This window comes from Pimephales promelas, chromosome 1, assembly GCF_988280905.1.
Source record: "Pimephales promelas chromosome 1, fPimPro1.hap1.1, whole genome shotgun sequence".
In the NCBI taxonomy this organism is placed as follows: domain Eukaryota; kingdom Metazoa; phylum Chordata; class Actinopteri; order Cypriniformes; family Leuciscidae; genus Pimephales; species Pimephales promelas.
Window position 1 is genome coordinate 30196015 of NC_142769.1, and position 12924 is coordinate 30208938.

Below are 12924 nucleotides of genomic sequence, written 5' to 3' on the forward strand. Positions count from 1 at the left end.
TCAACCCAAACCGTATGGCGATTACCAAAATGCATTGGAAATATAAAAATACGTCCTCCATATTTACAACCAACATTTATCATCAGTCATATGTACAAAGGGCAAAAGGGGCAAAGATACAGAGGATACCAGCAACAATTACATTTAAAAGCATAATCTCCATCGTCATACTGGGCATTAGATTCAATTCGAGAATGTGATGATATTCTGGAGTTCTAGGTATGAGACTAATTGTCTGTGAACAGTATGTGCAATAAAGTCATAAAGTTTACATTTATTGAAACATTCAAATCGACATTTAATGTTTTTCCAGTTCAATATTATTCTTTCACAAGAGGAATCTATCGAAGGGTGAGAAGACTGAAACAGAGATAATGAAAACTGCTTGAAAAAAGCTTTTTTACGCTGGTGAGATGTTATCTACTATTCTTCCATGTCATAAGCAGCCAACCCAGTTTTTCATTGCGTTATGGCACATATAGCACAGAATAATTAATTGACTGTGACAGATTCTTTTGTGACAGCCACTTTCATTACTATAATTTAATCTGAGGCAACTTGAAGAATTAAATATCATGTTTATCAGTGGTTATCTCTAGCTGTACAATTCAATTAATATTGTGGCTGAAGCAACAGAGGACAAGAAAATTATTTAAAAACAAAAAGAAAAGATTTTATGATTAAAAAAAATGATTCTAAGCACTGACATCTATAACAAACAAAAAAGACTTTTGTAAAGCATATTTACACAACTGCACTATCAACTCCCAGATATTTGTTGTGAATTTTACAGTGGTCAAACAGTTCACTCACATACAGAATACAGACAGTCCAGACTAACATTAAAAAGAAGTATTCCATTATCAGAAAAAAAAAAACTCTTTTAAATAATATTAGTTTTCAAAGAGGTTCACTTCTCTTTCCAATAACTGTTTCCATTACGGCCAATGTTTTTAATGGATTCATGTGGATTGTGCAGAATTCTTCAGAGATTGAACATGGTTAAACATGCACAGGATTTGATCGGCCCTGTCCATTTTTCTCTATATATACAAAACTTTCTTTACACAGAAATAAAGATAACAGAAAAAACTGTTTAACAGTTATGACAACAAGATCATGTAAACTTTACATCATCTTTCATTTTAAAAAACACAATAACTTTCATAATTTTTTTGTGCATAAAATAAATATGCTCTTTTTTTGGATGCTGCCAATACTAGAATATATTATGGATAAAATTTTAAATTCAGTACAAAAGCCTCTGCCTTTTAAAAGTAGAAAACAAAAATAGAATAAAACGCATCAATAAAAGTAAGCAAAGTAAAAGAGGTTTAAGAGAAAATTATGCCGTTAGGAGGATCTTAAATATGACTACATGAAAAAGAATGTGAAGGCACTTAAATCAATTAGTTTTCCTAGTGCAAAACAAGTGCAATCCAGCTTAAACTTAGGCAGAAAAAAGCAAGCCAAGATGGCAGAGGAAGAAAATCCTGTCAAAGCAAGCTTTGCGAAACCGCAAAGTATGTCAGGCACCTGTGATTACACCTGCTGGAAAACATTTAGAGATTAAAAAAAGAGTTATAAAAAGAAACAAAGAAGTTCTTTGGGGTGTAAGTAAGGATATGTAGTAAATGGACAGTCTCATGGCATTTTAGGAAAATCAAAACAAACACTCACAAACTTTCCCTCCCACACCCTTTGTGTAAAGTGTTTCGTGAATTTAGAGCTGCAGGTTCACATCCATCTAAAACAGAGCAGCATGTACAACCGCCCACATCCTCTCTTCTCTCTCTTAGTCCTTAAACTCAGTGCTTGCTGGTAAAGGGGACTTTCAGTGTATGGATGAACACCTTTCTCTTCTCACAGTTCTGGCGCTGAATGTCATTGGAATGCATGTCAGGTGGGTTGGATGGTGGTCATGAGGATTGTTGGGTTTTTTAGGGGCGTCGGGAGACTCAGGATCTGTAACGGCAAGGGTCGAGGGCCGAGTAGTGCAGGATCATCAGACTTCAGTGGAGGCCTGGGTGACAAAGGCAGCTCCACTCAGAGAAGTTAGAAATATTCAGCTCCTCCCTCAGCATCCCGCTTTCTGAGAAAGAAAGAAACAATTACTAATTATTCATATTGATGTTTGGAGACGGTAAGATTTTTTATGCTCACCAAAACTGCGTTTATTTTAGCAAAAATACAGCAAAAGCAGTAATATTGTGTTTTCCATTTGAATATATGAAGAGTTCAGATGCAAAAGCCTCTAAATGCCATTTGAAATTTTCTTCTTTAATGATGATTTTTATCAAACTTGTATATTTAAGTTCAGTAATTTCACTTAAATAACAATTAATAGGTAATTATCATTGCAATTTAAGTGAAATCACTGAACTTAAATATACAAGCTTGATAAAAATCATCATTCTAGAAGAAAATTTCAAATGGCACTTAGAGGCTTTTGCATCTGAACTCTTCATATAATAAACGGCATAATATATATATAATGTGATGGCACAAATAAGTCTCCAGAGTCATTACTCCAGTCTTCAGTCACATGATCCTTCAGAAATCATTCTAATGTGCTGATTTCCTGCTCAAGAAACATTTCCTATTATTATCAATGTTGCGCTGCTTCATATTTTTATGGAAACTGTAATACACTTTTTTTTGTTTAGGATCCTTTGTTGAATAGAACGTTAAATAAATAGAAATTATTTGTAACCATATTTAGTGTTTACTGTCAATTTTGATCAATATAATATGTCCTTTGCTAAACAAATGTATTCATTTCTTTCAAATAATACAAATTTACTGACCCAAACTTTTAAACAATAGCCATTTAACGCTCACTAAGTTTATATTTAAAAACACTAATAATTTAATAACACTGTTAAATGTAATCTTTAGCAAATCTCAAAATGAATATCCATTTTCATACATTACATTACAATGTGATGCCTAAATTATCTTGTAGCATTGATTTTAGACTTTAGTGTTTCATTTTTAATTTATGTAGCCTAAACAGTGTAGTATTTATTTATTTTTATATTCATCAGTTAACGGCCATAACACAAAAATAACTATGTTAAATAATTGTATAACCTGACTATATCAAAAGCACGGTCAGTATGTGTCTCACCTCGAGTGGTAGTGTGGTTCGGGGGGATGGAGTGGGGCCGCGGATGTGTTGCTGTAGCTTGCAGGCTCCGGTTGGGCCTGGTTCAAGTACCTGCTCACGAGAGCAGAATGATCCTGCTCGTGGCTGTCCTTCAGGTCCTGTACGTGTCGCGGCACCCCCTCCATCCTCTCCACACTCAGCAAGCCCCTGTGGCCGTCCTCCACTGGGCCACCCTCGTCATAGAAGAGCAGGCTACGGGAGCGGACTACACACACACACAGAGAGAACAAAGTTACTTATGTCACATTTTTTGCATGATTTGCTTACTTTGATTCTCATGAGATATGTTGAGAGAAGAGAAGTGTGTCTTGGACTCAAAGGCAGTGTTTAAGGGAAGAAAGAGCAAAATTTGGAGAGTGCTACTCTTCTAGGCAAACCAATACACATTAAGGCTTCTATGATTTTTGGTTACTACAGCAACCCGTCACCATCATCCACGGGCAGAGTCTGTAGGGCCCTTGTGAAAATGGATGAGGCATCTGAAGCCCCTTTCAAGCACAGCTTTGATAGAGCCGAAAGAGATGAGGCTCGGCGTGTGTTGTAAAGTACAAAGAGGATTGTAAAATCTGCTCAAAGGGAAGTAATGATTTCAATCTAAAACTCACTGGGATGTCTGACAGTAATTTGAGGGTGAGAATGGGCACAGTCGGCCCAGGAGCTGCACTAATAACCTTTATAAGAGAGAGACTGACTCACACTCTTTCAGTCTCGTGTGGGGGGAACGAAATAGGTGCTGTCAAATACACAGCTATTATCTGCCTGGATAATTAAATGTGTCGGAAAGCTGGATGACCTACAAATAAACGCTTCTTTGCACATATGCAGAGAAATGTAATAATATCATGCAAAGTACACAACGAAAGTTGATGATTTGGACTTTACATTAGGGGCAGGGATCAAACATACCCTGGCTGGTGGTGTAGAGGTCACCTGAGGGCAGCGGTGCGGACTTCACCGTGTGTGAGGATGATGAGGATAAGGAGGAAGAGTAGAGGGAGAGCTCGGGCAGGCAGGGAGCCAATGAGCCCAGCACCAACACAAAACACAGCGCCACCACCTGGCCAGGAGGAGGAACCACACACACGGTGAGCACACCGCCCCACTATAATCTACTTGCACTACAGCTGTCAGAGCAGCGCTGACCTGCCTTTACATGCATAGGATCAAAGGACTAAACTAAACAGACAAGCCCCCGGGTTCACAGACAACGCTTAAGCCTAGTCCCAGGTTTGAGCAGTTTAACTGAAAGCACCTTTCACGGGCATATCTTAAAATGCGTCAGTGGCATTGTTTTGTCTCAAGATGCACACCAGTTATGTTTTTTTTTTCTAAGGCAGGCACATTTATAAAAGCTACTTAAAGCTGCAATATGTCATTTTTTCGCACAATAACAAAGGCGTAGGTTGATGATAAGCCGAATAATGGAACTTGCCTTTGTGCTGATGGATCTAATAATGTTTATGGATGAGTGAATACATTGATGTTTTTGACATGATGTGGTATAAAGCATGGCAAGGATTGCTAATGAGAGAGATCAGAGGAGATATCAGAGTCCCGTGGATATAAAGGAATGAGGGCATTTCATTCTACCGAACTACCCGCAAGTGCTGGATTACACACAGGTCAGTTTATTAGACAAATGAAACTTGTGAGTTAACGCAGCACTGTTTACCTTGGTCTACACTATCACACTAAACTGCATTTGAGTGTGTTGAAAGTTATAATGTTATTCTATGTGTTAGTTTGTTGGCTGTATGAGACTAGCAGATCAACATTAGAATAACATACTGATCACATTTCATCATGTTGAGCTATATAAGATTGGTTAGTTTTATGTACGTTTGCTCGCCTGTCTGATAAAGTACATGCAAGAGCGGGGTCTCATCGGACGTGGAGATCTCGGTATCTCGAAAACGCCACGCTGATATTGATCCTCGTTTTTGTTCCTCAAAACCTGCTTGCCATAGTCCAAAATGTTTGAGCGAAACAACAACCGTGTGAGTGTGCCGCTAGACGTAACACAGTTGTCCACGTCTGTCGCCACGGTTACTTTGGCAGTACGAGCGGAAACCAGGGATTACGTGGATGTGACAGGCGACAATGACCAGGGACGAGCCATTATTTAAAATCGGAATATCCCTGAAATTAGAAATCTTTGGGAACTTTTGGGACAACTGCATGGAATATATAACTAATGCCTACTTCTGGCTTAATATAAGCCTTGTCTGTGAAACCAGGCCATTTAATTAAGACTCTGGTTTGTTAGAGAGAAACACAAAGAAAAGGTGTGTGTGAAAACGATTGTGTTGGAATACGTTTGTACAGTATACGTGCGCTTATATACCATGAGGCAGGTTCCGGTCTGCGTGGAGGCAATCTTGCAGGATCGAGGCACTTTCCCGCTCACTAGAGCCTGCAGTCTTTGTAGCTGTTGAAGTAGAGACCTACGGATGACAGAAACAACATCAAAATGATTAGTAAAGTCTTCAGCTCAGGATGTAGGCAGCATATTTGTCTGCAGGCTATGTGTGTTCTTCTCTGTGCTGTTTTGTAACAGCAGGATCTTCTTATTCTTAAGCTCAGAGAGCGTGTGAGGATAATACAGCTCTTACTTGCCACAGTGTTACATAAACTGAACTCCTCACCACTCACATAGTCTCTCCCACACAAACGCACTCCAACTCCTCATCATCGCTTCTGTATGCGTGCGTGCAGCGGCTGTTAATTGATTTCCCCTTCAATTACTTCCTTCTTCAGACTCAGAGGCCAATAAAACATACTCTTCCTCTTTTGCTCTCTTACACACTCTCTGATGTGACCCAAAATTTGCACAGTTACTATACTTATAGCTACATAATCTCTATGATATAATGGCATAGAACAAATACTATTTTTGCAGTATGCACACCATAGGTAAATTTTCCATCTGCACAGAATACCTGGATGACCTAGTAAATTTCCAGAAACGTTTGGGACACAACTAGAGCACACTACATGAGACGATGTGTGTTCGGCCTTCTATTTTCAGTGTTATGTTTGAACCAGAATTCAAATCAGAATCACTTTTTAATAATCTCATTTTTGACTGGTTATATGATAACAAATGTATACAAAATTACATAAAAATGTATATTAACTATTTCAAATGATGACTAACCTGAGATAAACAAGCAATGTAGTGAGGTAATGTGACATGATATGTAGCACTAGCACTAAAAACGCCAAGATCATGGGTTTGATTACCAAGGAATGTACAGTGTCTGATAAAATCTATACTTTCAATGCAATCTAAGTTGCCTTGGGTAAAAGTGTCTGCCAAATTCTACATATAAAACAATGTAGTTTACTGCTGTTTGAATCGTTTATTGCATATTGTATCCCACATAATTCAATATTCTATAGAAGGCAGTATAGTATAATCAAAAACTTCTATGATCTTCTATTCTTGTTTTGTATTTCTTTTTAATTTAATTTCTTATGTTTGGTATCTTATTTTAATTTATCTTGTTTTTATTGTGTAAATAAAGCTTTACTCTATAAAATATACATAAATATATGATCCGAAAGGACATTGAGCTCCCTCTAGTGGAGTAACTAAGAAGCAAAATCACATGATAGAGAGCTCCTCCAACACCAGAGAGAGCCATTGCAACATGTTTAAAAACAATAATAAAAGGCTATTTTAGTGTTTCATCATTTAGCAGCCTCTTTCATCCAAAAACAGTACATGGACATGGAGTTAACGTGCTACATCACCTACATCACCCAAAAACAAAACAACTAACATTAGTTTTCGCAGAAACACACAGAATCTGTCATGAGTGCTAGTCTAGTCTAGCTTAACACACAGTATGTTTTCAGTTGTGAGAGGGGCTCAGACTGCCCTACTAACCAAGCAATAATCATCTCAAGTTGATCATATAAACAGTGGTTTTCTTCAGATTAATATACAACCCACCCACTAACACACAAACAAAAACTCCCCCCTGCTGTCTCTTTGAATTCTTTTGGACAACTCAGAAGGCTTTATCCTAATAAGAATCGGCAGAGAGCCAATACACACAGTCTCTTTATCCTGTAATGAGGGGCATGCAGGCACCGTGCTGAGTGCTACTTTAAGTGTGTTGTTAATAAGGGGCCTGAGCCAATCGTCGCTAAAAAGAATTACTATAAACCTTACTATACACAAGATTGGGGTCGGTAAGATTTTTAAAAATGTTTTTGATAAAAGTCTATATATATATATGTGTGTGTGTATACAGTATATATATATATATATATATATATATATATATATAGTTTTTTATCATTATTCTTTAATCTTCATCTAATATGCTGATTCGGCGCAAAAGAAACATTTATTATTATACTGTTGAGAATAGAATTATTTGATGAAAAGAAAGTTGAATTGAAATAAAAATATTTTGTATTTATACTCAAACCATGATACTTTCTTGCACATTTTTATTAAACGGATAGTTCACACAAAAATTACAATTCTAAACATAAGCAAACCTAAAATGCTAAATTATATATATATACACTCACCTAAAGGATTATTAGGGACACCTGTTTAATTTCAACCTGTTCATTAATGCGATTATCTAATCAACCAATCACATGGCAGTTGCTTCAATGCATTTGGGGTGTGGTCCTGGTCAAGACAATCTCCTGAACTCCAAACTGAATGTCAGAATGGGAAAAAAAGGTGATTTAAGCAATTTTGAGCGTGGCATGGTTGTGGTCTGATGAGTCTCGATTTCTGTTGAGACATTCAGATAGTAGAGTCAGAATTTGGCGTAAACAGAATGAGAACATGGATCCATCATGCCTTGTTACCACTGTGCAGGCTGCTGGTGGTGGTGTAATGGTGTGGGGGATGTTTTATTTGCACACTTTAGGACCCTTAGTGCCAATTGGGCGTTATTTAAATGCCACGGCCTACCTGAGCATTGTTTCTGACCATGCCCATCCCTTTATGGCCATCATGTACCAATCCTCTGATGGCTACTTCCAGCAGGATAATGCACCATGTCACAAATTTCGAATCATTTCAAAATGGTTTCTTGAACATGACAATGGCCGCTTTCCGACCGGAGGGATTTTTGCAGTTCCTAGAACCTAACGTTCCTATAACCCTTTTTTTCTCGTGTTCCGACTTGACTAAATTGGGGATTTTTTAGTTCCTCAGACCGTAGCTCCTATAACTCTTTCAGTTCCTAGTCAAGAGCAAGGACTTTTTTAGTTCCCTTTCCCTAGGTCTACGTTGATTGGTTCAACTTATAAGTCACTTATAAGTCACGCCCACTGTCAACACGGAACTTGTAGCGCGCAGTCTGCCATACGCTGTGTGTTTTAGCAAACGCCACCATTCGTACTCCATTATTAAGGCAGAACAAGAACATTGCAAAAGCCTCCTCCATGCTGGTTTGTTGTTGTTGTATGTGGCCGCGCTACGTCTAGTGATGACACTATAAAGACCGTCGCCGTGCTTGCGTCACCCTTACCCCTCTTACCAGTTCCTATAGCCACTTGGCCAGTGCGAACGCAAGCAGCAAAACCGAGTTTGGGGGAGAGTAGTTCTTAGAACTGTTTAGAAGTGGACAGTTCCTATAACTAAGTTCCTGTAACTACTTGGTCGTAAAGCGGCTAATGAGTTCACTGTACTAAAATGACCCCCACAGTCACCAGATCTCAACCCAATAGAGCATCTTTGGGATGTGGTGGAACGGGAGCTTCATGCACTGGATGGGCTTCCCACAAATCTCCATCAACTGCAAGATGCTATATCTATCAATATAGGTCAACATTTCTAAAGAATGCTTTCAGCACCTTGTTGAATCAATGCCACGTAGAATTAAGGCAGCTCTGAAGGCGAAAGGGGGTCAAACACAGTATTTGTATGGTGTTCCTAATAATCCTTTAAGTGAGTGTATATATTGATCATTTTGACTTTCATTATATGGACAAAATCTCATTCTTCAAAATATCTTAATTTTTGTTCTACATAAGAAACTAAACATAATTTTTTGCTAATGTTTAGGCCCCATATATATATATATATATATATATATATATATATATATATGTGTGTATATATATGTATATGTATATGTATATGTATATGTATATGTATATGTATATGTATATGTATATGTATGTATGTATGTATGTGTGTGTTCCAAAGAAGAAAGAAAGTCATACAGGTTTGGAACAACATAAGGGTGAGTAAATGATGTCTGATGGCTGAACTACCCCTTTAAGAGCTGTTGTCTTCAATAAGGTTTTATAGTTAATCCTCAAAAAAGCTGACTTTGATAACACCGAATCCCCCATGGTGCACCCTGTCGATAGCGCCTATGTTCTAACTAGGCCACCCAGGAGAGAATGAAAAGGTGCTGCTCTATACGATCGGAAGGGGAGGTTAAGACCTGCGTGCATCTGGACTGACTTAACAACACCTGCTGACTGCAAAGAAACTGCTGCGTACACTTACCGCAAATACGGTTACAATTAAATTGATTACAATTCACCTATAAATTATTCACTGTGATTAAACACAAGCACACATATGGTATCTCACCTGTTGGCATTCTCGAGCGTCTCAACTTTTTTCCAAAGTTCATTGTTCTCTGAAGTGTAGTTCTCCACTCTGAAGAGGAGAAAAGGTGTTAACAAAGACAGATTGACACATAAATGAATTGTTTCCATATGTTTGACCATACATAATCCTGTCAGCATGACTGACGGGAGCACGTGGAAAAAAAAAAAAAAACGGTATATGTGTCCACTGTGAGTCCAATCTCTCCAGCACATTATCCAAACCCTGAGAGCCTAACAGCAGCAGAAAAGGGAAAATGACTCATGCAAACGTACACACACCCTAATGAGTGCATGGACAGTAGCCATTGGCCACATTCACACAACAAAAGCCATAAAACAGCTAGCAAGAAATAGAGTATTTTGCAGGTAGAGGGTGTTCTGGAGTGAGAGAGAAGAGAGAATTAAAGGAGAGGAGGTCAACAAAGAGAAAGAAGGATGAAGGCAAAGAGAGAGTGGATGCTAGTGTTAGACAAACAATGCGAAAGGGAAAGAAAAAAAGAGCAGTCAGAAAGGGAGAGGGGATGGAAGACGTAGAGAACAAAGCAATAACAGGGAGAGATAATGAATTGGAATTACTTTTTCTCCAAACACTCAACGTATTCCTTCTTCTTCCTGCGACTTTCCTGTGCAGAGATCTAAGGCAAAAAAAAAATGCACCTTTAGCATATATATATATATATATATATATATATATATGCACACAAATTTCATGTAATAGGAGGATCTGACTAAATTGATTCAATATTAATAGTATGTGATCATAAGTAATACCTTATTTTTTATTTTCCTGCGCACCCGTTTGAGGGCTTTCTCCTCAGTTTTGGTGAGCGGTAGTTTGTTGGGGACAGGATATCCCTCAGCGATTAAAGTCCTCTTCTCTTCCTCTGTCAGCATCAAAGGGCCTGATGTTCCTTGCAGCTTCTGCATTACAACACAAGTCATCGTTTTCACTGGTTCATTAATTGATGCTTAACTAATGCACAGATAATACTGAATTAATGTGTAACTAATGATTATCTAAGCTATTCATTAATGATTACCACATTAGGAACTGTAAGGTTCTGTAAGGTTAATGTATTAGTTCATACATGAATTGTTATTAATTAAATATGTAATTGTGGATTAATTCCATAATAACTAATATTGTTAATTCATATGTTAATTACCAGAATGAGCCAAAGCCTTGTATTTCAACTTCCAGATAATATGACAGGTACACTAATAAGCATTAATGCATGATTAATTACTTAATTGTTAGTGCAAATTAATGTGAAAATTACTACAATTACTAAATGACTAGTTAATAATGATGTGCCCCAACAAGTAAAGTCATAGCATAATGATACCCTTGCAAATCATTAGATAATGATTAATTAAAGCAGACAACTGGAAGTTGAAGTGCATAGCCTTGCCTAATTGTGGTAATTAACACATTAATGTACACTATTAGTTAATAAAATATGTTATTAAGGAATTAATGCACAATGACACATTGAATTAATAGCAATTCATGTATTACTTAATCTATTAATCATATAGACTCTTTATTAGTTGCTGATGGAGTAATCATTAATTAATGGTTTAGTTCTTCATGAGTTATACATTAACTCATGATTATCTGTGCATTAGTTAAGCATGAATTAATGCATATTAGTGTACCCATATTGTAAAGTGTTACCTTTTCACTTGGTATATATGTGCTTAAAATATACGCGTATAAAAATTTGAATTGTATATAAGGAATGTCCTGTGTCACATGCTGTGTTGCGTGTGACTCACATGCGGGGCGGTGAGGAGAGGGGACGAGGAGATGGCTGTGGAGGTTCGGGCCTGTAGCCGGGCAGGGCTGGAGGGAGGCAGTGAATGTGGGCTTTGTAGGTGGCCAGGGCTTAATGGTGGCAGTGAATGTGGGCTTTGGGATCCATCACTATCGCTGCCATGGCTGCTGGGAGGAGTGGGTGGCAAACGCAGATGTTCATCTGTTTGGGACACAGAGATAATCGTGAACCACCTGAAAGACCTGTGACTCATGCTAAACACAAATGCCAGTCCGTCAAAAATGTTGGAGTTAAAATGGACAATGAATGTTTGAGCAACGACAGGCCAAAGTGTGAAACTGAAATTCAGTCCATTCACCTGTCATCAAGAAAAGCCAATAAAGATGAATTCTTTCAGCATTTCGCACACAGCACATGCATACACAATGGTTCTAAGTGTGGTGGATGTTGGAACCATCATGAGTTTTTGTTTGGCGACGTCCCAGCATACACAGCACTGCTTTAATACTGTTGTTTTTGGAGGAGCAGAATAAAAGAACACCATACTACCAGATAGACAGCGCACACACAGCGCCTGCAGGTGTTATAGGTTGCTTGCCATTAGTAGATTTTCATCTAAAATGGCGTACGGTATACCGAAGAGATAGGAGGATCTTACTAAAAACGTATCGACCGCGAACCTTTGAGTGCTAGTGTACGGTGCATGACAATATATGAAACTATACCATGAGCAAATACTTGTGTGCACAGTAAATCACACACACTAAAACTACAGACATGCACCAACCTAAAAACAAAACAACTGTACATAAATAATTACATTTTACCACAGTATTCAAACAATACCAGGGTTTAAAATGCAACCATCAGAGGTTACATCAGACCCCGTTTCCATTCTGAAAGGGCTGAATCAGTTTGAGATCTGAGAGATTGTTTAACACATGCAAAAGTTAAATAAAGAAACACTCACACTAAGCCTCATTTCCTCTGGAAAAGAAACACACCACTAGAGTATTTATAACCCTGAACTGACCTTAGAGTGAGGGAGCAGAATAAAAGAGGGCTAATTTGGTTAGAAGAACTGCACTGGCCATACTATATGTGACAACTAAGTGTTATATGTTGAGTACATTCACTTGTTGTTTTGTACCTAAAGTAAAGGTCTACTGTGCATTCTTTTTATCCTTTTATTTTAGCTTTTTTGAGAGCAGGACTGAAAAGAGATTCCACACCCACCTGAAGGCACACTGAGGAACTGGTTCACCTCTCTGGGTTCTGCTTTGATGGCAGGAATTGAGTTTGAGCTCGGCCCTTTGAAACCCTAACAGCACAAACAGAAAACAATCATTAATGTAAACATGGAATAACATTTTT

At 37.9% G+C, this 12924-nt stretch overlaps 1 protein-coding gene across 1 annotated transcript in view; it reads right to left on the reverse strand.

The window, feature by feature from the left end:
* Positions 1 to 648: 648 nt before the first annotated feature.
* Positions 649 to 12924, reverse strand: part of creb3l1 (cAMP responsive element binding protein 3 like 1) — a 34785-nt gene continuing 22509 nt past the window's right edge. Inside the window, exons 4-12 of the mRNA XM_039688459.2 lie at positions 12787 to 12871; positions 11552 to 11751; positions 10544 to 10693; positions 10349 to 10407; positions 9753 to 9821; positions 5514 to 5613; positions 4076 to 4226; positions 3131 to 3374; positions 649 to 2092 (exon numbers count right to left, since the gene is read on the reverse strand). Of these exons, the coding sequence (XP_039544393.1) occupies positions 2056 to 2092; positions 3131 to 3374; positions 4076 to 4226; positions 5514 to 5613; positions 9753 to 9821; positions 10349 to 10407; positions 10544 to 10693; positions 11552 to 11751; positions 12787 to 12871 (1095 nt within the window). The 3' untranslated portion in view covers positions 649 to 2055. The remainder of the gene's footprint in view (positions 2093 to 3130; positions 3375 to 4075; positions 4227 to 5513; positions 5614 to 9752; positions 9822 to 10348; positions 10408 to 10543; positions 10694 to 11551; positions 11752 to 12786; positions 12872 to 12924) is intronic.